The sequence below is a fragment of the Gordionus sp. m RMFG-2023 genome, chromosome 4 (assembly GCF_954871325.1).
Source record: "Gordionus sp. m RMFG-2023 chromosome 4, tfGorSpeb1-WG-v2, whole genome shotgun sequence".
In the NCBI taxonomy this organism is placed as follows: Eukaryota; Metazoa; Nematomorpha; class Gordioida; order Chordodea; family Parachordodidae; genus Gordionus; species Gordionus sp. m RMFG-2023.
The window spans coordinates 24,451,265-24,478,375 of NC_088778.1; the positions used below are offsets into that span (position 1 = coordinate 24,451,265).

Sequence of the window (27,111 nt, forward strand, 5' to 3'; positions counted from 1 at the left end):
AACAAATATTGGTCATTAGATTTACTAGTTATATTTATAAATACAAATAAAATTATATTGTTATGAGATAAACAAAATAAAATTTGTCTAAAATATTACAAAAAAAAATTCATAATACATTATTTTAAGGATAAAATTATGAGTATGAAACGAAATTGAACAATATAAATCGAATATATTTAGACGCATTAAAAAAGTTTATTAATATTATTATCTAGCCGCTTTGATTCACTTTTATTTCCATAAAACTTATAAATACAAGATTCTACCTTGTTTTGTAAAAATTTATTTTTAAAAAATGGCTATAAATAAAATTTGTAATATTTTTATGAAACCCAGAAAGCTTAAGTCTTTCCAAAATCCCTTTTCATAAAAAATTTAGATTAAAATTATTTTGTCATTTTCTTAAAAAAATAATTAGTAACTTATTATTCTAATATAACCGATTCTACATTAAAGATTTCATGCCTTGAGATTCGAATTCTGCCCAAGCGTCATTTAGTTCGATAAATATTAATTTGGCCATTTTTTCTTGTGGGGTGCCGCTGAGCTGTATAAATGCATTTTTTAAAAATATTTATATCAGCTGTTTTTTTATTATACGAGATATATTTTTTTTTAAAAATCAAATCATATCTATACCTATGTAAGTAAATAAAATTCCTAATTACTTAATCTATTAAAGGTCAAATTTAATCATATTATAATATTGCCGGTTGAATATTATAGTGTTCTATATTTATTTTTTTATAATTTTTCAGAACATTTTTAAATTTCATAATGCTCAACCGAAGATTTATATTTTTTTTAAAAAACTTTATCTGGGTGAACGCATAAGATAGCTTTCCTAAACACCTTTTTGACTTGATCGCCAGTCACTAATTGATGTATGCCGACCTCGTTCCATCGCGTTTCTCCTTCCCATAATACGTTGTGTAAGGAAGACAGAAGGGCCCTTATATTTTTGCGCTTACCTACGATCCAATCCAGCACCTTTAAAATATAATATGTTTTTAAAAGTGAGTAAAAAAATTACTAACTTTGATTAGAATTATTCAATATTATAATTTATATATTTTTAAAAAAAAGTAAAAGAAAATTGTTAACTATCATATAATATCAGCTGTTTTTAATGGTTAATTTAATTTAGTTCTATGTATTTGTCAATGGTAATAATGTCAGTTGTCATCAAGTATAAATATTATTAATTATGAAAAAAAAGAATGAAAGTGAAACATTTTCAATAAAAATACAATTTTTAAAATTATAATAAAATAACAGTTTGGAATCGGAACCAGAACCGAGCCCAAATTACCGGAAGTGGCGCAAATTTAGGAACTGGAAACTAAAACCCATTTTAATTTTTTTTAGACAGTTCTAATAAAAGTGAAAATGTTGTGATTCATTTTAAAGGATTTATTTATTTCTTTAAATTTGATTGCCTTCACAGTTTGAAAAAGAAACTGAAACTTTGGAAACAGCATCAAATTTAAAATTTCCCTACTTTTCAAAATTTTAAGAGCTAGAACCCTTTTTAGACCAGGTTCCAAATCTCGCAAAATACAAGAGCAAAAATATAAAAACCTTAATCTCCTCGGGGTCGGCATTGGCGTTTATTAATAAATTTTGCTTCTTGAGCTGACTAAGAGTAGCCGTATTACGTTTATAACCGGGTTGTGGGTGGCTACTTTGACTATTATTTATATTGTATTGTAAATTCGAAGGAGCAAAGCCCTGACTCTCGAGAATATCTTCAAAATCTAAGGTCTTCGTCTTGACATTATCGAAATTTTTGGAGGATTTGGAAGGCTTACATGATTGGTTTTTATTAACAGATGGATTTGTTGGGGGTTGAGGGAGTGTATCATTAAGAAGATTTGGTGGTGGCTAGATATTTTAGGTTGGTTGGAAAAAGGAGAAGAGAATATAAGGGTAATGATATAGAAAAAAAATTAATAGGCGCAGTCAATAATTTTACTTGAATTAAATGTTAATAAATTCGTAATAATTATATATTATCATATTTTCCTTAATTTTTTTGCTTTTTAGAAATTATTTAAAAACCTTTCCTATTCAACGTCAACCTAGATCAGTGCTGGCAATGATAAACACAGCATTCTTGAAAATCTAAACCTAATTACAATTGTTTACCACTTGAATCATCCAATAAAATGAATAAACCCTTATATAAGACATTAATCAAGTATATTTAAAACAATATTATCCTGCTAAATTTGACTATTTTATCAGATGGGGGAGGGGATTAGTAAACACTTAGTTGAGATAATAAATTTTTGTCTATATTTGATAACTTTTAAAGCTAAATATTAATTTAACTCAAGTTCTAAGCCAACTCTTACATATCACTTATAAACCATGATATAAATTCACATTAAATCAATTTCAATACTCGCGATGATGACTCGAGGAAAAGCATTCCAGAAATGATTCTCTTAACCTCAGAACAATATAAATCACGCATATTTAAAATACTGTCATTGAGACCAAATTAGCTTTAACCTTCTCCTATAATAGTCAAATTTAGCAGGAATTTTTAAAAAATACTCGATTAATGTCTTATAAATGTGGCCAAATCATATATTAACTAGACATGGGTTTTATACTGTGGTTTTCTAGTGATTTCTAAAAAAACAAAAAAAAAATAAGTAAAATATGACAATAAATAAGTAACATTTTTAAATGTAGTAAATTGATTTATAAAATTAACAAACTCACATTTAATGAATGATGAATCTAGTATATGTGATAACGGGATGGAAATCTCTCGATTTAAAATCATTTACTAAGAGTGTAAATTTGAAAAATCTGATTTGAAAACTTATTTTGCATGTATTGTTTCAGATAAATTTCGCCGTAAACATTTGTGCATCAATTTATATGAAAAAAAATCTATATAATTAATATACATTAAGAGTAGTTCCAAACTAAGTGAAAAGATTAAGAAAACTCATAGGACAAGGTATTTCATCTGTACATATTGGAATAAATTTTCGGTCAAAAGTTTTTTCAAATTTAAAAATCGCAATCACTGGATCTCTCAATTATAATTCATTTTATAAGAGCGATAATTTAAATTTTATTTGAGCAGAAATGTATTGCAACATATAGCCTGGACACTGGGTATTTCAAACAATTTTGCGGGACTTTTGAAGTATTTTTTTAGTTTCCATCCATTTTTATATAGAAAAAAATGGAATCAAAAGTTTATGGCGAAAATTGTTTGAAATTAAGATAGGTATATTTTTCTCACTCTGAATTTTTATATTTGAACATATCCTTCAGTAAATAGAGATTTCGAACAGCAAGAATTCCATATTAAAATATGAGCATTATATTAAATATTCTTAAAAATTATTAACATTAATAATATAATTATATAATATATCAATTTATAAAAATATAAATAAATATCATTAAATAATCTTGGTTTTCATATGAAAAGACAACTCAATTTAATGTATAAATTCCATATAAACAAAAATATATCAATATTTTTTTTAAAAAAAATCCAAACTTTGGCCTCAATAGGTGGCTTAACATTGCAGGAGAGATTTTGTGAATTCGATTCTGCTAAAGATTCGAAAGGGTCCAAAGATAAAAAATCCATTTTCTGAACCCCCTTATTTTTGAAATTTGCATTGATCTTTGATTTGTCTTGTAATGAGTGATCATGACTATCACCAAAATTCAAGTTTTTTAATTGGAATATCGAACCGGTGGACAGAGGAATGCTAGGCTTATGATGAGGAACGTCGGAGACATCTTTGAGATCGGCCATATTTACAAATTTATAAAAATATATTTTTAAAACTTTAGAATACGACAAGATTAGATGTGCGTATTTAATTTAGAGTTATGCTGCACTTATAGTAAGCGCGATTCCCACAAGAGATGTGGAATTCTTCGTTATATTAGGTATAAACTATAAATACTGAGCGAAATGATGAAATCGCGACATCTGTTTATGTATATTTCGAGCAATATTATTTCTCTGATTTCGCTAGCAATTAATTTCGCATCGCTCGAGTGAATCGCGTTCACTAAAAAACGCAGCATAAGGGTAAAATTAACTTTATAAAAAATACATACCATCAATTATTAACAGTGGTTCTGATTTGATAGGTAGAATATCATTTTTGAGGGTCGAAGAGGCGACATCATGGTCAAAATTGTTAGCAAATTCGGAATTTAGTAAATTGCATAATATATATTTTTTTTTTAATTGTATATAATATTAGTATTGATTTAACGTGTACTTGCCATTTAAAAAAAATGATATTTCCATAAAACATTTGTTTTCACTGTTAAATATCCTTGAGTGCCGAATGCCACAAACACATAAGGCACATATAATTTTTCCTATCTCGTATTTTTTATGTTATAATGAATAATTTTGTGGTGACAACTTTTCACGAAATATTACAATTTAAGTTATAGGCCAAAATAATATTGGTTAGAAGTATCTTTTTATCAATTGAGTCTGCGGATTAAAATTTTGGTAAATATTTTAATTTAAAATAGATATGTCAAAAAAAAATCTCATTAAACAACCCTTTGGCACTAACCATATATACATCAAATACCCCATTTTCTGTTATAGATAAATATTGGAAATTATTTGTCAAATAAGTTCATCTATTAATTTTTTATAAATTATTATTTCACAGCAAATATATTAACCCTCGATATTATGGGAATAATAAATCACTCAGAAATATCAGAATCTATTATAGCCATAAACAACTGGGTCACAACTAAATATAAATATTGTCAATCTAGCAGATTACGGAAGCCGAAGATGTATGGAAGATAGTTGGAATTTGGAAGAATGTTAATTATATTTACCTCTTAACCTAGTGGTTGAGGGGGGGGGGAGGACTTCTTTTAAATCTTAATAGTGCCGCCATAATTACTTAGGGGATTTTAATTTCAGATACTTACAGCATTTTTTAATATGGTTAGACGTCTTTGCTGTATTGCAATATTTACATATTTTAATGAATCCTTTTTAGTATTAGAACAAGAACTTTTTAAATTTATCAAAATATTCCATTTTGGGCGTGGTAACTAAATAAATAAATTTAGTAAATAATTTATATACTTTTTAGTTAACTTCAACAAAATTTGATTTTTATGTAAATATGCTAACACTTAATTAATTTATATAACTATTTATCTTATCACATATAAATATACTGTCAAAATATCTTCTATTAGAATGCTATTTATTAAGATTAAACTTCTTAATCTTTAAAATAATAAATTATCATAATAAATGAAAAAAAAATCGGGGATTTCCCTAATATTCCCGAAAACTATCTGGCTATTTTGATCTCTAACTTCTTTTTTTCTGAAATCGAGCGAATAATAATTAAACTAACCTTCTTTCTCTATTCGTTCAGAGTGCACCTCTTCATCTTCTTTATCATCGCTATCGTAAAATATGGAATTACTGATAGGGTTAATAGTCTCGCTTTGATTTTCGGTATTGTGGGCAATAGAATCTGTTGTGGTATAGTCTGTGAAGCCAATAGCAGTCCCGTTAGAAGAATAAGAAAATTTGCGTCTTCCTTTTTTTTGTATTATATAAGATATAGAATAAATTTAAATATATTTATATATTATGTTTAAAGATAAAGCGAGTAATAAAGTGGGGTCCATTCAACCCCTATAATTATAGAGTATACAAATTTTGAAAAACCCGTCAATAGTTATTATCTTTGATCGGCTAACTCTTATATGGATATTTTTTGCCGAATGTGATAGTTCTCTATGGAGTCATCAATACTGCTAGAAATTCTCTTGTTCACTCTTTTTTTAAATAATGGAAGAAAAAGGTAGTATAGTATTTTGATGACTCATTTTCGGCTTTTTAAAAAGAGAAATTGTTGAGAAAATTTTCAAGTAAAACAGGGGTCACCATGAAGAACTTGCACATTAAAAAAAATATCCATATAAATATTTGACTGGAACACACACAGTATCAATCAAAATCACGGGTTCATGCCCAAATAATAAAAAAATTAAATCTTTTTATGTTTGAGATCATACCATAATTCAGAATTATATCCTGATATTCCTTGGCGGTAAAACAGGATATATCGGAGTTCAAGTTGGACTTATCTTCCACGCTAATCCTGGCCCAAGGATTATGCTCAATCACTGTGGTTTCGCCAAAATTTTGATCGCTTTCGTAATTTATAACCACCTGAAAGTGAGAAGGAAATTTGTCCAAGCTCTCATACGTATCTATATCGTTTCTTAGGTAGGAGATATGTTTATATATAAATTACAATTTAATATTTTATGTAATAGTAATTTATTTAGACTAAGTTATTTTTTATATTTATTTTATATTACGTATATAAATTTTATGAAATATACCATTACAATTTTAATGTCATATGATCCACCGACCTTGGCATCATGCAAGCGTTCAATTGAAATTCAAAAATTTTTATGGCATCCAACTAAATTAATTTTATTTAAAAATACCCATATAATGAGAAAGGAAATTAAAATGATTGGTGAAAAAAAAAATTCTTTATTAATTATAATATAACTTTAAAAAGTATAATAATCAGCCGACTATTTAATTTTGTAAGGATAGTTTTCTTTTGCTATCAAATATAAAAAAAAATATGTAAAAAATTATTTATTACCTTAGTTGCAAAAGACGTTGATTTGGCGTGATAAACGCAAACCAAAAAATCAGAACTAATTACCGCGCTAATATTTAGATGAATAATTTCCTCTTGATACGAATAGGATCTGGGAAGATAAACAAATAAAATGAGTCATTTTAGACAGGGATGTGAACCCGGACCCTGAACCCTCGTATTTTGGCTGAACCCGAACCCGGACCCTTTTAAAAAGTGGAGGGTTCAAGGGTTCAGAGTAAAAATTTTAACATATAAATTTTTTTTTAAATAATGTAAAAATATTATTTTTAAAAAATAATATAAAATTTTTATAATTTTATTAATTTTTTTCGTGGAATCATTTATTTTATATTCGCGCTTTTCTTTTGATTTTCTTCCTAAACTTCATTTCATTTTATTTAGAGATTGATACCATAAATTATTTTCTAGTGTAAGTAATAATATTTTATTATGTAAATTTATTAATATGCTTTTTGCCTAAAAAAAAGCATTCATATTCAAATGTCTGAGGAGAATTTGATGAATGCTTTAGTTGAGCTTGTTACAATAAATGGAAGACCTTTCAATATTATTGAGGATTCCGGTTTAAAAAAATTATTGATCCTATTAGTAAGGCAATTGGAACATCAATTAACCGTTTATTAAGGACTTAGTGGTTGATGAATCGAAAAAATGCAAGCAAAAATTATAAAAGAAACAAAAAACAAATTAATTTCATTAAAAATGGATTCCGCCCAAAGATTAGGGAAAAATATTTTAGGAATAAATATACAATATATTAAAGGAAATAATATAATCTTAAGAAATTTAGCAATGAAGGAGATTAAAGAAAGTTCAACTTCTGAAAATATAAAAAGAATGATAATAGAAACTTTAAATAAATTCCATATTCCTTTAAGAAATGTTTATACCATTACTACGGATAATGGTGCTAATCTAGTCAAATCTATTAAATTATTAAATGAATGTTCATTGGACGAAATGGATGATATAGATATAAATAATGATGATAATAATTTTGAGGACATAAGTGAATTTGACATACCAGAGATAATAAAAGATTTTTCCACGAAGATATACTGTATCAGATGTGCAGCCCACACACTACAATTAACTATTAATGATTCCCTCAAAAATAATATCTTTAAAACTATAATTGACAAAGCAAGGGATGTTGCAAAATATTTAAGAACTCCTACAATTGTACGAGTATTAAAATCCATGAAAGGCAAATGGCAATATTAGATTGCACAACCCGTTGGTCCTCTATCTGTATGATGCTAGAGCGATTAATAAGTTTAAAAGATTTCTGTGATGATTTTATTATAGGATCATGTGAAATCATTTTGTCAGAGGATGATTGAAATCAAATCAAAGACCTTACTAGGGTGTTGGTTCCTTTGAAAATTACTACATTATGATTGCAGTCAGAACAGTTGTGTTTATCCGATTTTTATGGCATATGAGTGGAGATGTCGATTAGAATTAGAAAAATTTACAAGTTCCTTTTCATACGAAATATTAGAAAACATGAAAATACGAGAGCAACAATATTTGAAAAATAGTGTTGTGTATGCCTCAATATATTTAGATCCTCGATATCAAGTTCTATTAAGTATTGAGCAAAAGCAAATGGCAATAGACCATCTCGACGATTTATGGCATAACCATAACTCTATTATTAACAATATATTGGAGGCTTCAACATCTAATGGTTGTAGCGATAGTAATGATGATAGTAATATTGACGATCTCGAAATATTATTAGATAGAGAAAAAAAAATAAAATTATCATCAGGATCAGATAGAAAGGTGAAAAAAATATCGATTGTATCTTTAATTGAAAAATTCTCAGAAGTTAAGAGAATTAATAGGGATAAAAATATTTTAACATTCTGAGAGGAAAATTCTCTAATATATCCTGAATTGTATACCTTGTCTAGATTCGTCATGGCTGTACCGGCGACACAGGTACAATAATTTATATATTATAAAGATAACTATCTATTTTAGGTCAGCGTAGAACGTGGATTTTCTTCTTTGAAATACATATTGTCTAATTAATGTGGAAATCTCAAGGATGATATTTTAGAAGATATTATGATCGTTCGATTGAATAAAATATTTAAAATTTAAATTATTTCATTTTGAATTATGAATGTGTATATATATTGAAGTATAATAAAAATGAATGAAAAAAAAGTCTTATTTTGAGTCATTATTTTTATGTTCCCTGGACCCGGGTCCTTTAAAAATTTATTACAGGACCCGAACCCGGACCCTTTTTTTTTGTTGAAGGGTTCACATCCCTGATTTTAGAGTTCTAACCTCGTCGTGATATCATTTTCATTATATGAAAGTTTTAGTATGAAAATTTAATTGTCTAAAATTAGTATAAATAATTCCATAACTTGTGTAGTAAATTGGAATCATTAATTTTATTTAATTTTAATATTTTTTTAAAAAAAATATGCAAAATACAATTAAATTAATCATACCGTAAGGAATCTATTTCGGTTAAAGAGGTAAAGATTTTGACGTCTCCTGACCAGATCTCAACGAAGGGTCTGCATCCGGTTCTGAAAAAATTGAGTATTCAAAATAGTATATAAAAAACGATTTTTTTTATATTAAAACATATAAGAAAAGGTATTTTAATAAAAAATAAATTAGGCGCAAATTATAATTAAACTTCCTATTTCCGTATTATTTTTTAAAATAAAATAAATAGTTAGATTAGATTTAATTATTTATTATTCCTTGTTATGCAAAAATTTATAAGTTTGTTAAAATATAAGAATTGATGTTAATAAAACGTTTTTTTTAATTATGTAAATTCCTAGCTAACAAACATTATAGATTTCCTTATCCATTTTAATATCAAAAAAAAAGTATTATTATTAAAGGCTTTTAATAGTCATTCGTATATTATTCATGGCATAAACCTGCATTCACATACAGCATAGAATACAAAAATAGAGCGTATTTCGTATAATTTGCTGAGAATTCGCGCTAACTATGAATGAGGGGTAACGGAGGACTGCTGCTTCCACCCCCTTAATGGCTAGAGAGGCCCAGCAAAATAAAATGGAGGACAACAAATAAAATTTATAAAAGGAAGTTAGGAGGCCCCAAAAATATTTTTTCCCGCGTGAGGGGCATTTTGAAGTACATCTAGCTATAATGAAAGTTTTAAAACAGTTAGAAATAGTCTTAATTGGTAGGTATTTTAAAACCCTGTGGGTCTAAAAAATCTACTAAACCAGCTTTGAGCAGTGACTCTGAGCTAAAAGAAAGAGACCCGGAACAAAAACTCTTAAAATATTTTTTGTTGACCTTAGGAATGTATATAATATTTAATATAAATGGCTCAAAATATCTATTCAATAGGAGACCACGCGCTCTCGATGGGCGAATCTATGGCTGGGGGGGGGGGGGGTCACGAACATTTTTATCAATGTAAAATATTGATATGGATATCAAATAAAAGGCATTTTTATTATATCTTGATTGTAATCATAATTATTATTATAAGTGGGAGGGCCTATGACCTGAGGGGTTAGGAATATTTTTATCAACAAAAAATATTGATATGGGTAATAAAAGGTAATTTAATTATATTTTCATTGTAATCTTACTTATTATTCAAAGTGGGAGGGTCTAGGTCTTGGGGGTCAGTACTCAGGAATATTTTTATCAATATAAAATATCGATATGGTTATAAAATATAAGATAATTATCATATCTTTTTTATAAATGATGAATATAATTTCATTACATGTATTACAGCTATATATCAAAAACCTGCAGGTCCAGTCTTCCTAATTTTTTTTAAAATTACACCCAGACCAGGGCGGGACTAAAAAATTAAAAATATTTACATAATATTTTTTTAAAATATCGATTTATTTTTATAAATACAATATATTATACTAGCTGATAGCCAGTCAAGAATGATGTGGAACAGAATTTTCTCTTTATATATACAAATACAAATAAATAAATATTTCGTTGAAAAGATTTTTTTATTGTGCACATAAATTAAAGGTTGCAAATATATTTAAATATATAGTTATTACAAAAATATAGTCCAAAAGGGGCTAAAATATATGCGTTACTACAAAAAAATATATTCCAAAAGGAGCTTTTAAGATGCCTAAAAATATGTCCAATAACTTTTTTATTTGTCCTCTTAAAAATGAAATTTTTTAACCATAAAAGTAAAAGCATTACTTGAAACAAATATTATGGACAAAAAACCCAAATTATGCAATGAAAGATGATTTATTCTGTGTATGGACGTAATATTGAATATTTGGATTAGAACCTCTAGAAGAATTGAAATGTTTCCAATAGATGGAAAAAATGTTCCAAAGTGTTATAAGTCTATAGATTTTTTGAAAAATAAAAATATATTAAATGAGTCAAGTTGTTCGACCAATCATGCCATTCATCGTTTATTACAAGTAAAAGAATTTGAAATATACAAAACTTCTTCACCAAAAATGGTCGAAATAATTTTCTGATTTTGGAATCTTTGAATAACATAGTGAACATCTGATTATAGCTATCCTCAATTTTGCTATACCAACTCATAATGCTAACGTTGAAAGAATCTTTTCTTTAATCAACAATCAATGGACAAATGAGAGAAATAGATTCTCCGTGATATTTAAAAAAAAAATTATATGCATGCAATACAATTTTAGATCGTTTTGTGCCAAGATTTCTATAATTTTTTAGAGAAAAGACCAAAACGAAAAATATCTGCAAATGAGAAATAAAGTTATATGAATTTATTCTATTTTTTAATGTTTATTTATATATAAATGCAATAAATATCAATCAAATTATTTAAATTTATTTAAATGTCTTATTTAAATTATGTATACACTAAGGAAGATCTGGGAATTGTATCTAAAAGGGACCTATAAATATTTGTTTCATAAAAATTAAACATTTGAAATAATGGGCCATGATGGAAAATGCCAAAAACGGATCTGACTGGATTTAAAAATCAATAATAAGTTGAGAAATAAATAATCATAGCCACAAAATAACGAAAAATTAATTATAAAAATGGTTTAATATATAGAGTAAATTGTAAAAAAAACTGAAAAATCCTTCCCCCAATTAATTAAGCATACAATTTAAACAGGAATTCGTAATGTTTTTTTAAAATTAAAAACGTAACGCAAAAGCTCAATTTGTTCGCACTATTATTTATAATTTTATCCCTGAACTCAGACCGAACTCTGTTTCTCTGTCGAGGGGGTTAACATCCGTGAATTATTAGCATATGTGTAAAATTGATAATATTTTATCATTTATTTAATATCTGTGTTGATGTCTAAGTTTGTCAATCATATACAGATGATAAATATATTACCATTTATAATTAACTATGACAGTAATCCATCCATCCCAAATGTTGGTAAAATGCTTGGTCACAAAAATCACGGACCCGATTTTGTGCTCGGGCCTCCTCTGCTCTAGCATCAAATTGGTTCGTAATTTTTACGACCATGCAAATTAACAACACAAATTAGGAACATGGACTTCCGGTTCATGAAAATGTTTAGAGAAGAATTTCGGGTCCTGGTTTTTAGATTTGTCCCGAGTATCAAATTCATCGAATATCTTTTTCAAAATCATTTATTATATTTTTTTTTGTTTAAACTTGGATTTGTTGAAGAAGGGTACGTGACTTAAAACGAGGCTTTTGAGAAGGATGGGCGAATCTTGGTACAACGTGAACCTATTATGAGACTCCATTAACTGGTAAACGTATTGGAAATATCTGCGTTTGTAGCGTGTTTTAAAATTTTCAAATGCTGGTATAAAATATATAAAAACCTAACAAATCAAAATTATATTTTCATTGAAAAAATCTTCAAAACCTCTGATGGGAATGTGAAAGCATAGGGTCACACCTACGACTTGTATAAAATTTCGTAGCAGCTATAGAACAGTTAAAAAGGTGACTGTAAGCTGAAAAGGCTAGGAATGACATGGCTGTATTGCTTTTATCTTCGTCCTTTGTAATTTAATATATTATTAGTTTAGTTCATAAATGAATATATTTTCGGATTTAACAACGATTTTCATCAATTGATAATTTTTTTGGTGGGGAGGATTTACAGCCGGATGTTCTTTTTGGCAAAAGCTCAATAGTTGCTTGTTACAACCCGAATTGATCTTTGCATTAAATTAGCCACCAGAACCGGGGAAAAGTGTGGGAAGTCTAAATAATTTTGTCTTGCTCAATCTCAAATAAAATATATCTCTTGATTCTTAAAACCAAAGCGCCAATCAAAACGTATATATATAGCATATAAAATCCTGAAAGGTAAAAGTAGACTTTCAAAAGTTGTTGTATCCACGCTATCACTTCAAAATTTAAAAACATTTCAAAAAACGCAGGATATTTTGTTTCTTAATAAATAATTTAAAATGCAAAACTGAAATGTTTCCAATTTAAACGAATGCGTGTGAAATGCATTGTCGCGTTTAACGCTGTGTTGAAACGTTCAATTAGAGCGCACTATTAAATATTATAACACTGGTCTCTATTTTAAACCTGCTTAGTGGTAGATTCTACCATTTATGAAATTATTCAAGACATCAGCTTTAATACATGATACTAAAAATATAAAATTTACCATGGAATGTATAACGCAAATATTTTTAGTGTGCGCTAGAAGCCATAAATGCATGTGATAACACAGTTCGAATAAGGAATTCAGGGCGGGAACGCGGAACGATTTCCAATGACAATTTTTCACCTTCACGGCGCATTCGTATATTTTATTTAAAAGTGTGAATGGTAATTAGGCAATAGGATAAATAGAGATATATAAATATTGATGCGATATCGATGTATATTAAAATGATATAGAATGTGTAATATAATAATTTAGTTATTTTTTCGTCTTATATGTATGATTTGCATGAAGAATTTATTTTGACCAAGGTTTTTTTTTAAAGATAATTTATATTTATTGTTAATATTAGGCATGTAAATGAATTTTTATATTTTTATTTATTAATTTGGAAAATTTTTAAATATGTAAATGAGAAAAAAGAACGAAAAAAAAATAATTCGGATTAGAATATTATTTTTTTACTTTTTGTAATATAATTTATATTTTTTTACTTTTATTTTTTGGTAAATCACTAAAACTCGGGGAAATATTTAATTTTATTTTTTTTTAACATTTTTTTTATTAAAAAATAATAAATATACGATCGTGTAAATATTGGTTGAAATTTATTTTTGTGAAAATTTTCACAATTCTTTGATTTTACAATAAAAACGGAGTATATTATTTTAAAATTTTTAAAAAGTTAGGACTATTAAATCAAATACTGGATAATTAATCAATTTATTTGAATAAACATAATATATAAACAATGATAATATTAATCGTTTTTATGATTATTCGATTTTTGCTACTCATACTATAACCAATATTTATTTATTTTTTCTAAATTCATGGATTAGAACAATTTAATAAATTCGCATTTTATAATATAAACCTCGTCAACATTTTATGCATTAAAATATTATATTCTTTTCAAAAAATAAAATATAAATTTCTAAAAAAACCCTCTTTTGAAATAACTCTGATGGATAGTGCCTGTCTTTGGATAAATTGTAAACCGCATAATGTTGATTATGAGCTAGGTCCAGGTAATTTCTAAGCTCCTTCACGCAAACAAAAAACAATTCTTCTTTCGGATCGTGAGGTATTGACATGACTTTGTACACAAAATAAGCATTTATTTAGAAATTTTTATAGATAAAAAATATGTTTATTTCTTTCTTTGTAACCTTCATCTTTCTTTTTTACCTTCTTAATAAACATTAGGATACGGAAATGTAACCCGTCCACGATATTTCTAACATCATTCTAAATTTGACATGCCAAAATTCGAAAAACTTTACATGACCGAAAAACAATTGCAAATTATAAGATTCTTAGGACTGGAAATCAAAATGCCAAAAACGAGGGGAGGCGTTATATACTAGTATTAATGTCAGAAAAATAAACTATTTTATAAAATTTAAGATTACTATGTAACTGTTTCATCTTAAGAAGAAAAATTTTCGCCAGGTAATAGGATAAATTATGTATTTTTTAATAAAAGAGCAGAAAATATACTGTAGAGAAGTTTAGATTAGTTGAATCTTATTTAAATATCAGACCCACCTCAAACTAAGCCAAATTGACTTGATTATGCCTGTCAACACAAACATAAAAAATAGGTTAAGCTTAAAGACTACATTGAATTCACAGCTGTTGCGGAATATTATTTCGCAAAATGGTGTTCACAAATGGACCTTAGGTTTGCATTAATGCAAACATTGGTTGTATTTAAATGTTGCCTAAACCCCATAACATATAATATACCATAAATTAATTTAATTTTGAATAATTACTTGCAATACGAGAGGTTATAAACCATATATCTAAACCGGGCTTAGAGCTAAAATAGGTATAATAAAATAAATATTTTTATAAGTTTAGCAAAGTTTTAAAACTTAAATATAACAAAAATAATGTTTAAAAAAACCCAAAATTTTGGTTAGCCATAGATTGAATGACTTTGTTTGATGTTTCTTTAATATTTTTGAAGATTGTGCCGGACGTTTGTCTTAGTGCAGTGAGTAAATTGTTTGAATTGGTATTAACTCCATTATTAAAAGAATTGCAATAATTATTATCGATTGTATTGTTGGGTAGACAATTGTTATTTTGTTTGATAACTTGAATAAATTTAAATTTCATATAAAATAATTTAAATCAAGCTTACATACCAATAAAAAAAATTTTATAAAATATCTATCAGATAAAATCTTTGAATATCATCGAAATGTGTCTCAATTTGTAATAAATGATATTTTCATCATAATTGAAATTGATCATTAGTATTAATTTTTGTAGAAAAATTGGGCTCGTTAAAGCGTGAATTCAACCTATGGGATAATAAACATATTTACCGTGATTTCTATTCGCGTAATTAGTGTGTATCGTTTCGTCATTCTCTTTGCTTGAATTCTCATTTAAGATGTTACCATTATCATTTAGATTCTTTCCTTCATTGTGTCTTTCTTTCCGCTTGTGTTTTGAGGAGTACCTATGATCGGCGGCGCGATCAATTTTATCAGCGTGGGCCATTTTGAAATCCCCGTTCCCGGTCAGAATATTGATCTCTTCGTAAGATTTTTCCAGGGAATCAATATTTTGGTCGTTGAAATTGAGTTTGGATTCAGGGTCGATTTTGAGCTTGCACGCTATCGTGATGAGTTTGTCAATGAGAGTTAAAATGTCTGGTCTGTCAAGGGGATCCCCAGTTATAATGTTTTCTTCATTTTTTGAGGAGTGAGTGGGGGGGGGGGGGCAAATATGATAAACTTTTTAAAAAGTATTTTGTGTGATGCTGATAGAGACTGCCTTAGAACTAAAAGAATGAATATCGCTAACGACACCAGTGGTGTATGTTTAGGTTTTAACAAGTTGATGTATGCTTTCTTTTATATGGACGATTACTAACTTAATATTGGATTCTTGCTTGCATAAAATTTCCTATATTTCTCTTTCTAATGCTTGCAAAAAAAATTGACAACCAACCCATAGTTTATTTTTGCTATGATAAAACTTTTTAACATAATAGTAAATTTTCTTGGACATACTAAGGATTTGATGAAAAATAGAATATTTCGTATCGGTTTCTGGAATGCTATAATTACAATACAATATGCGTAGCTTAGCTGAATCTTCGAAGGGATGTTTACCAAAACATAGCAAATATAACAAACAACCTAATGCCTAAAATAATTATTTAAATTGTTGTATAATCATTACAAATAAATAAAGATGGTACTATAAATCCCTATTAGGTAGGTCTTTTCCTTGCCTAAAAATTCTATTAAAAAATGCTTATCAAAATGCGCCCCTGTTCTATGTTCTTAAATTGACATCGGAAGTTTTAAAATATATTTTTAGTCATTATATACCCATATATCGGCTTTTTCATTGATAGGATGATTAGAATATAGATCCAGCATCTCAGGTGCTCTATACATAGGAGTCGTATGTTTTGCTATCTAGTTTGTTTTTTTAAATTTATGAGAGAATTTTTAATTGCAAATTATCCTAGTAGAATAAAAATTTAATTGCTTGAATAGCAAAATCAATTGATTGAATGATATGAAATGGCTTTCTATTATCTTTTTTATTTTCATATGAAAAGCTGGGGGGAAACTTTCTCGTACTAAATAAATTAACAGTGTTAGGATATACGTTTTAAAATCGAACTTTCCTATATCGATATATAGATAATTTTAAAGGAGCGTGCATTTCGAACCCGTTTTTATATAAATAAACGATATAATGAATTTGTAAGAAAATTATTAAATAATGTGAGAGTGCAATGGTAACCTTTCACGGGATTTACAAATTTAGCCGTGTAACAAATCTCCATTTTGAATATGAAAAATAAAATGAATGTAAACTTCTTCTTCCGCCATCCCTCGTTGAATTGACGTCCAATCAGGGTCGGGGTAATAACCTTGGAGAGTAGAGCTTCCAAAATCGCAGAGCTTTATTTTACCGTCTCTACCTACCAAAAGATTTTCTAACTGCAAATTAATTTTATTTATTTAAATAAAATTTTGTTTGCTAATTTTTGCTTGAAAGATTCGAAAAATCAAAAATATATCTTATAGCATTTTAGAGATAATGAGTTATAAAAAGATGCATATTATGGTTTATTATAGGTTAATGGTCAAGTTTAGAAAATGTTCAAATTAGTTAGGGTTATTATAAAATAATTCCACTCCATCTAGATTTTTTTTTATAGGAATTAATTTTGCTCTTAAAAATAAACATTTGTTTGAAATAAACGATAAACAAGGGAAAATTTACACCTTTATATCCCTGTGTATGATTGGGGGATTTTGGGCGTGCATGTGCTGAACCGCCTTGCAAGTTTGGTAAAATATTTTACAAACCTCCCTGATAGGCAAACCGGACGGTGAAATATTAGTAGTGTTATTATTATTTATAACATTGTTGATGGTAGGCTGATTATCGATATTGGGAATTCTGACCGAATTTTTATTCGTGGGAACTGTATTAATATTAACGGTAGTATTGCTGCCGCTCGAGGGAAAATTGTTGAAAGGGAACACGGAGGGTGTTGATGGATAAGAGGAGGAAAGGTGTGGTAAAGTACCGGTAGAGAGCGGGGCGTACAAGCTCATCAACGATTTACCTGCAATGAATGTAAATTTAGAGTATCTATAAAAAAAAAATTACAACAAAAATGGGGAAGTAAAATGTATAATTATATCACTCATTATCAGAATTGTTAAATGATGGATACATTTATTTCTAAATACTTAGAGATCTAAATATATTTAAAGTAATCGTCTATCAACTCTGATTTTAACCAGCCCGCATGATTTGCAGAATGGTGATAATTTAGCGATTTAATAAGAATGCCGTTCTTACTTTTTTACGAAAAATAGGCATTTATTTTTTATTAAGTAGCGTTTTTTTTTACTGTACTTTTCAAATTTAATTCTTTTTTTATAAAATGCATTTATAAAACTTTATTATCAAGCCAAGTTTTCGCAGATAAAAAAAATACCCAGAAAAAGTTTTTATACTTAAACCTTCATAATTTTCTTCTTTTTTTCCATATTTATAACTTCAATTTCTTTCGAAATTTTATCCGGAGTCGAGATTTTTTAAATTAATATTTAATCTTAGTTAAATTAAAATATCCCACTATATTTAATTTTATTTCTTAGGGAGTTTATATAATATAATTGCTAATAATCGTTTCAGACTTTATTATTCAAGCCCAGACTTCAACGTAAAGAATTAGTTGTTACAATTAAGAAAATTTGGGATACCAGATAACTGGTGTAGGCCCATTTTACAAGTTTTTCTTTTAAAAATTATAAATAGATAAAAACTTTGACACAGCTCCATTAATAGAATGAATTCATCCTTGCCATTCTCGGACAATCTTTTGTCAATATGAGCGGCTTCGTAAAACTTGATGATATTGGGATGGTCATTCAATTTACGCTTTAAAAAAACAAAATAGTTTCAATATAATAATTTTTGTTTATGACATCGTCGATCGATACCCGTGTTGTTAAATCACCTTGTTTTTCGATTGTTTTTAAATAAAAAGGGTTAAATAAAGATTTCCGCCAAAAATATATTATATAAGTCTCGAGATTTCGCTAAAAATGGCACGAGGTGATTAAACAACATTAAATAATGAAAGATTATCAAAAACCTAGCAAAGATTTAAGTGATTTGAATAGAAGTTCTAGCATTCAAATTTCGATATAGCATGCTAACCCCCCCCCCTCCCCAAAACACTTTCAAAATCTTCTTAAATTCCTATCCACAAAATGTTTCTATATTGACCAGCGCCTTTACTAATTGTCCAATAAAAACGTAACGAGGAAAGGTTATCAACAACATGTTAAAAAATAATGTGTAATTCGATATTTACCATAATTTCGATTTCCCTTTTTATTGATCGACTAGTTTCAGTATCTAACGCGAATAGTCTCTATATATAGAATTATCATATATAAATATATTTTCACAAAAAAAAAGATAAGAAATATTAAATCATTTAATCCAAAAAAATAGTTTAATTAAATTTGATAAAATTTTAGGTGTAATAAGGGGTGAGGGTGGGAGGTAGATAAAATTTGATATAAAATTAATTATTAATTTTGTCTAGCTACGTTTTAATCGTTGACAGACTGTGAAATTTTTGCGCATGCTCAAATCAAATCAAATCTGAACGAATATTAAATAACACATTCTTAGGGTGGGTAAAAATTCCATGGGAAAAGAAGGGGAGGGAGGTGAATGTATTTGTATTTACTTTTAACGCATATTCGGTTCCTGTTTGGATATCTTGAGCACAAAACACGTAAGAGAAACCACCTGTAAATAATTGGGAATATAATTAATAATTTTAAAAAATACTGATCATTTAAAAACTGCCAAAATAAAAAAATGGCAAAATATTTATTATTTTAAATTAGCCTGATCCTATAAAATACTTAATTCTAAAAAAATTAAACGACTACTCATATTCTGGCAAACAAAATATACTACTCTAAAATCTATAAATATATTAGGACTCGCTTCTAATCTTCTTCTTTTTAGGTAAAGTTCTATTCCAAAAAAAATAGTTTTAGATTATCTGGCTCGGTCCATCCGAATTCAAATATCCGAAACAATTTCCGGCCCGGTTTAATCTTATTTTGCGCAAACAGGATTCGAATAGGTTTGTGAAGGATTCTAAAAAAATATATTATATATTTGAGAAATTTTCCCAGCAGAATTTTAAAAAATCGATTTCCATGCCCAACATTTTGAGCGAAAGGTCATAAAATTGAACTTTTTTTAAAGAAATCAAAGACATTTTTTTTTTTGAAAAAAAATTGTGATTTCATCAATAAAAATCGCAAAAGTTTATTTATAAAACTTTAATTTTGCCAAAATTCCTGTTTGAGCATTCTTAAAAAATCTTCATTTTAAAAAATTTCTGAGGATTTTTAATTTTGAAGAGGATTTCAATTTCTGGTTCTCAATGAATGCTCTAACGTATTTATTTATATAAACAATATAAAGGTAAATGATTTCAAATTTCTATTTAAAAAAATTAAAGGGTAAATATACTATAATTATAGTATATTGAATTGGAATCACGAAAAGAAATGTCCTGGACTAAAGTAGCGCGGACAAGAAGTCACTGGTAGATAAATACCCACGGAAAATACCCCAATTTTCAAAAATAAAATAAAGGCTTTAAAAAGTTGACAATTTTTTTAAAATACCCCCTTTTTAAAGCATCGAAACAATTTTCTAAATTGTGGTATTTTTGTCTGGTGTCTTTTAGCCCGGGGTACTTTTGTCCCGGTGATTTTTATCCATCTATTCGTGATTCATTAAATTGAATGTGTCAAACGATAGAATTTCTTAGCATTATAAATAGTGGGCCCAGTATTCTATAAGGCTGGATTTATATTGGGAACCTGTCCGACATGATTTAACATTTGATCGATTTTAAAAACCTGTTTACGATATCAATTTTTCTTTATTAGTATTAATTTTATCTTTAACTCATTCACGATAATAATTTAAGAATTATTGATTTTAATAAAGAAAAATAGATTTTAATAAAGAAAAATTGATCTTATAAACAGATAAATCGATCAGCAGTTAAATCGTGTCGGATTTAATCCCAATGTGAATCCAACCTAATCCATATTTTAGGAAAAAAAATTCCGACTATTAAATTCTTTGATTTTTGGTACACTAATTATTTTTTATATCAACAATAAAAATCTGGTTAAAAAATAATGATTTTCATTAAATTATCTAAATGGTTTTGAATTGGAAGTTTTTGATGACGTATTTAAGGGAGAGGCGGCAAAAAAATTTCATGGATTAGGAAACACGATAAATAGTATAAAATCCAATAATTTTGCTCGATTTTATATAATATATAAATATTATTTTATATCAAATAAAATCGATGGTTTGTATTTTTTTTTGTCGTAATTACTTTGCGTTTATGCCTAAATCCTATTGGCCTGATCTGAAGCCAGTAATTCAACAAGATGAGAAAAAAAAGAAGTATTTAATTTACATATTAAATTAGTTCCATTAAGGTAAAGAAAATATATTAGACTGGTGGAGAGAAATCAAGCTTTAAGTAAATTAGCCAAATAAATATGATTCGTCTTTCCAACTGCCGGCATTTTTATAAAAGAAAAATGCGCCTTAATCCTGGTACTATATATTATATACTAGCTAAATATAAGAAGAAATCATGTACAAAACTGATTGCAGAATATTTAAATTTAAATGTACATTATTATAAGTTTAAAAAAAATTCCATTTACCTTTTTCAGAGACATCATATTACTTTTTTTAAAAAGAATATAGTATCTTCCTTCAATCTAATTAGCAATGAAAATGAAATTTTTTTTAAAAAAATCACTATTCCTATGAAACTATGTAACTAAAGCATCATCTATAACGCGAATTGTTCAAGCGATGCTGTATTTAAAGCTATCGAAATAACAGCTAGTTCTTCGCAATCATTTTTGAAATGTACATCCGCAACATATTTGTTTTCAAATATTGTTATAGCGTTTTCATCGTTTTTTTATTATAAAAACGGTAATGACTAGCAAAAAAACAAATCCATTGAAGATGATGAACTCTACGACAAATCAATAAAAGGTCGGCTGAGTATTATAGTGTTCCATGTCCATTTTTTTTTATTCGTTTAGGGGAGCATTTTAAAAAATATATATTTCTTGTATTTAAAATAGGAGATCACAATGTAATAACGCTATTATAAAGGATCATTCTAAATTATATTTTAGCAATTTTATTGTGGAAATATAAATAGGTTTACTAAAGAATTCATTTATCAAAAAAAGTGGATATAGAAAACTAAAATACTCGGCAGACGAATTTCTGTCTGTCCTCTTCAGATTTTTTAAGAAAAATATGTAAAAAATTTATATTTCAAACTCATTCAGGGGCCGAGATATGGGCGCTCAAATTAGAAAATTTTATCAAATATGTTTTTAATTTTGAAATGAAAATATCTCTGGAAGTTGTTGAGCTAACTAGCATAGTTATGATGCACAAGGGAATAAATGGCGGCGCAATTTCTCTCTTATAGGATATTTAAATAACTTCTAATATTTCAAGTTAAAGACAGAAAATTTGGACTTGATTATTCATTCTATAATGTATATTCTGGGGAAAAATAATTAATAAAATTTAACTTAAAATTTTGCGAGATATTTTACAAAAAAAATTATATTTCTAAGAGCAATATTTAAAGTTTGCCTCATATAATATCGACACTGAAAGAGAATTTTAAAAAATCAATATCTATAATAATCCATCATAAAATAAACGATTTTTATTTTAGGGGGGCTATAAATTAAAATTATTACGAACAAAGAGATCATTATTTCAGGTCAAAATTTATTATAAAATTAATAGTTTAATTATCCAATCTCTTTCTTTTCTATTATGTTATAAATGTTATGCCTTTAAATTTAATTATTCGGCAAAATTAAATATGATATGAAAAAGATTATAAAATCTTTCAGTAAATTGAATTATTAAACTGACTTTTAAAAATCACGTATAGCAAATAATTTTTTCATTATTTCTTGTCGTCCTTTTGGCTCTAGATTTTCTGAAAATTTTTTTTTGTATTTCTATTAATTTTTTTACTTTGTGAATAGTCAATGGGGAAAAAGATGAAAGGGGTGATAAATAAATTTTTCTTATAGGTTAAGGACCTGGTCGTGCCAATATTTATTTATGTTGTTACGGCGGCCTAGCAGAACGTTAAGGTGTACGGATAATTCCATAGTAAATGAGCAAGAAAATAACATTTTCGACCGACCCCATTCAATTTTTTTAATTGGGAAGCAGAGAAATCATTATTTAAGAGCATGTTTGATAAAAAAAAATAAAAACAATATACCGTAGTGAGTAGTAAATAATCATGTCAAATTTGATGGCCTTAAACTTTAGTAGTTTTAAAGTTATTTAGGATAAAATGATATTTGACCGTTGATGTCCGTCTACATGAATCATAACTTTAAAATCTGTCAAATCACTATTCTAATTTTTTTTATACAAATGTACCTTGATCGATTTGCTTATTTATAAAATAAAACAAAGGATAAAAAAAGTATGATTACTATTTATATCATTTCCTACCGTCCGGTATTTTTTCGATTAATATTTTTTCGAAAATTGAGCTATTATTTTATAATACCAGAATATATTGGAATGAATATTCTAGCTTAACTACATCTAGAGATATTTGAATTTTTAAATTCAAGAATTTTATAAATTTTGCACTTTGCAAGAGCAACCATATCTTGGCTCCTTGATAATAAAATCTAGAATTTTATAAGTCTTGACAATTTTTTTTTAAATTCTGAAAGGGGCAGGCCGAAACTCTTGTTGATTTGTAAATTCCATTACATATATTCAATTATAGTCAACAATCTTTCCTTATAGGGTACAAACTACTAAAACTAGAAATATTAGGATTGCTAAATTTTGGGATTGATAAAGTACAGGTATATCTAAAGACAGCATCTCATATAATAAAATAAATGGAAACATAGCATACAAAGTAATTATGAAATAAAAAGCATGAATAAATTTAACCAGTTGTAGGTTATAAATAGATTTTCAATAAAAAACATGAAAATTTTTCCCAATCAAAGATTCTATGACCAGGCAATATTCTAAACAAGTGTTAACTACCTCGATTCAGCCTATTTTAAAAAAAGGTTAAATATTACCTAAGCCTAGAAATTTACCAAAAAAGGGCTAAAACGTTCTATGTTTGGCGAAATCTCGATGGCTAGGTAATATTTGATTGACAAAATTCTGATTTAGCAGTTGTTTTATATCATCTAAATCGAGATTTTTATAACAGTTGTCAAAACTATTTTCGTATATGCAAGAACTATCATTCAAACATTTATAAGCGTATATCAAAGTTATAACGTGAGTGCAACTATGGGGGAAAAAAAAGATATGGTTAAAAATTAATAAAAGATCGATATCCTAAATACTATATTTTCGTTGCGTATTATATTATAAGGATCTACAAAGGGTGGGATTTAGCCACTCGCACACGTCCGTCTATCGGGCGGGTTGAAATTTTTAAACATTGGTTGGGAAGGTTTAAAAAAATATTCTTAAAACAATGGAAGGATGGAAGAGTAAATTTGAAATATTTCTAGCGAAATGAACAGGACTAACTTATTCATAATTTATTAAAAATTATTTATTTTTTTTATAACTGCATATATTATAAGTCTAAGTAAAAAATATATTAAAATAAATAAACCAATCAAATAATTTATAAGTATTGGGTGCCGGTTAAGCATTGGGTATGGGTTAAATAATACTTTTAGATAAACTGATTAGAGGCAATTTTTTTTAAAAAACAATCCTCAGGGAGGCAAGTGGGTTAAAAAACAATGCAGACGTCTATTCATTTTCAAAATTTAGTTTTAAATTTAAATCAATTAATTATGACATCTGAACGAAATTTTGTAACAAAATTGTAACTGTACAGTCAGGAACTTAATAACCTTTTTTGGATTGGTAAAAAGGGTGTTTGATGGACATAAGTATTCAAAACTTTAAATCAAATTTTATATCTTACAATTAAAACAATTTATATGAAACTAAAACAATTTATATGCAAATATTTTAATAATAATAATTTTTAAAATAATAGTATGTCGAGCTGAACTAACTATTTTCCATATCTATCCATTTCAATTCTTATGATTCTTGATATTGATAATATTGTCACATAAGCCTTATCAAGAAATAAAGATATGATTATTTATATTTCTTGAAAGGTATAAAAAAATTCTGTTGAATAATAAAAAATTACATCAAGTTAAGTATGGTGGATGATTTCAAGTGACATCTGAAGTTATAGAGAAGAAATAGAAAAAATTATTATCAGATGTTATTAGTGAGAAATAATAGATGAATTTGGCAAAGATCTATATAAGGCTATAATTCCATCTTAATTAAAATGTTTATATTATAATATACTATGTATAGATAAAAAAGATGGAATTCTAAAGGAATACCTAGTGGATTTATTGTTAATACTTTCTAATTAACCTTGGAGAACAGTCTATATTAGAGTTTGATTAGGATGCGAAAAATGAGATTTTTTTAAAAAAAATTATTATTAAAATGGCAATTTTTTTATTATATAAAAAAAATATTGAAAATGAAATGTTAAGATTTTTTTGTGAAATGTAAAAGGGCACAAAAAAGAAGATATGACCTCTTTTTTTAACTGAAATTGCCAAATTGCCTAAGAGATTTAAATGGATATTAAAATGATACTAACATGGTATCAACCAATACAAATAATATTATCATCTTTAGTCTATTATTTATATCTAGATAACTTTTTAGAAGCTGTATCTGTATATAGATAAATTTTTAGACTATGTATCAGTATCTGTATCTAAATCCATTTAAAAAGTATCTTTTAACAACTCTGGAGAGCACTTTCTTTCTTTTTTATCATTTTATAAATTTTTATGATTTTTTTTATGATATTCATATCATAATGTTAGCATTTTATTTGCAAATAAATTGCAAAAATATGGAAGCATTTTTCATAAAATTTGAACAACACTGTAGACCATATAACAAATTTAATTATTTTCAAGTTTTTAAGCTAAGAAAACACAATAAACAATATTTATTTTTTATAAAATGATATCGCATAGGTTCTAAATCATTAAAATAAAAAATTAGGAATATTTTGTTCTCATGTATCCTTATAATTTCTAAAATAATATTGATAAGTAGCAGCATAACCAAGGGGAGTTGTGATGGTGGTGGAAGGGGGGGGGGGGAGTGCTATCACAAATTTGGTTGTTCTCATAAATATTATTTAAAGCTAATAAAATCTCCTCTCTACCCCCACCCCTTTTTCAATAAATATGTATACAATATATCATTAATAAGAAAAATTCCAACATTTGCATTTTTATAAAAAAATATGTAAAATCCCTAATTATTTTTTATAAAAGTATAATATAGCTAAAGCCCTAAAATAAGTGAACTAAAAGACCTCAAATAAAATTTATGGTGAAGAAACCAGCCTAACACTGTTTCCCCCCACTATAGGAAAAACCTGATATGCTTATGCTGATAAGATAGAGAAATGTACTTATATTTTAGTCATTAAAATGGGGGAAGTTCCTTTTAACAATTTTTTAAAAACTTAAATGAAATAAATCCTTTTTATGATGAAAATCATTTTGGGTTTGATGATGATATTGCAACAATTATTACAATATTGATTAAAAAATATTTAAAGATATTAGATCAGTAAAATTCAGAATATAATATTTTATTTTTTATACAAATCAAATATTGAGTCGATTTATAGCAACTACTACTCTCATCATAATTTTATCAGAATTTATAGGTTGTTAAAAAAATGAGTAATATAACAATGAGTGTATAGAGCAAACACACTATTATCATTTATTTCTATTACAATTTAAAATAATATTATTCATATTAATCAATATAATTAAAAAATATAAAACCTTCAGCAATTAAGTATTTGACTCTATATTTAGCTTTTCCCATGTCAATTATTTGTCCAATAAATTCATTCTCACTAGACTTATATTCCCCACTCAGAAACCCAAGAGCAGATTTAAAGATAGTAGCCATCTATCTCTTTTATCTATGTTCACAATACATTTTTTAAGATTTTGATACTGAATAAACGTTAATCAATTTAATAAATAAACGGT

At 27.0% G+C, this 27,111-nt stretch overlaps 1 protein-coding gene across 1 annotated transcript; it reads right to left on the reverse strand.

Annotated features, from left to right (window-relative positions):
- On the reverse strand, positions 1–27,111 carry LOC135927760 (cyclin-G-associated kinase-like). The gene is made up of 25 exons (XM_065463921.1): positions 26,899–27,111; positions 19,611–19,672; positions 19,227–19,286; positions 18,673–18,787; positions 17,617–17,963; positions 17,203–17,328; positions 16,705–16,794; positions 16,381–16,516; positions 15,688–16,053; positions 15,261–15,453; positions 15,127–15,173; positions 14,293–14,444; positions 13,346–13,468; positions 12,584–12,720; positions 12,364–12,483; positions 9,182–9,262; positions 6,684–6,792; positions 6,412–6,491; positions 6,073–6,281; positions 5,403–5,591; positions 4,111–4,131; positions 3,536–3,783; positions 1,585–1,887; positions 817–993; positions 1–550 (listed from the first exon to the last, which is right to left on the reverse strand). Exons 1-25 carry the CDS (start codon positions 27,026–27,028, stop codon positions 449–451), a joined length of 3,723 nt encoding a protein of 1,240 aa, XP_065319993.1. The 5' UTR covers positions 27,029–27,111; the 3' UTR covers positions 1–448.

What these genes read in the sequence shown, in the direction of transcription:
- LOC135927760 (XM_065463921.1), bottom strand. Translation starts at nt 27,028, where the DNA reads ATGGCTACTATCTTTAAATCTGCTCTTGGGTTTCTGAGTGGGGAATAT. An exon ending in CAAATACTTAATTGCTGAAG is followed by an intron (nt 19,673 to 26,898) that starts GTTTTATATTTT and finishes AATTATTTACAG; the next exon opens with GTGGTTTCTCTTACGTGTTT. An exon ending in ATTAATGGAGCTGTGTCAAA is followed by an intron (nt 17,964 to 18,672) that starts GTTTTTATCTAT and finishes CATTCATTGCAG; the next exon opens with GTAAATCGTTGATGAGCTTG.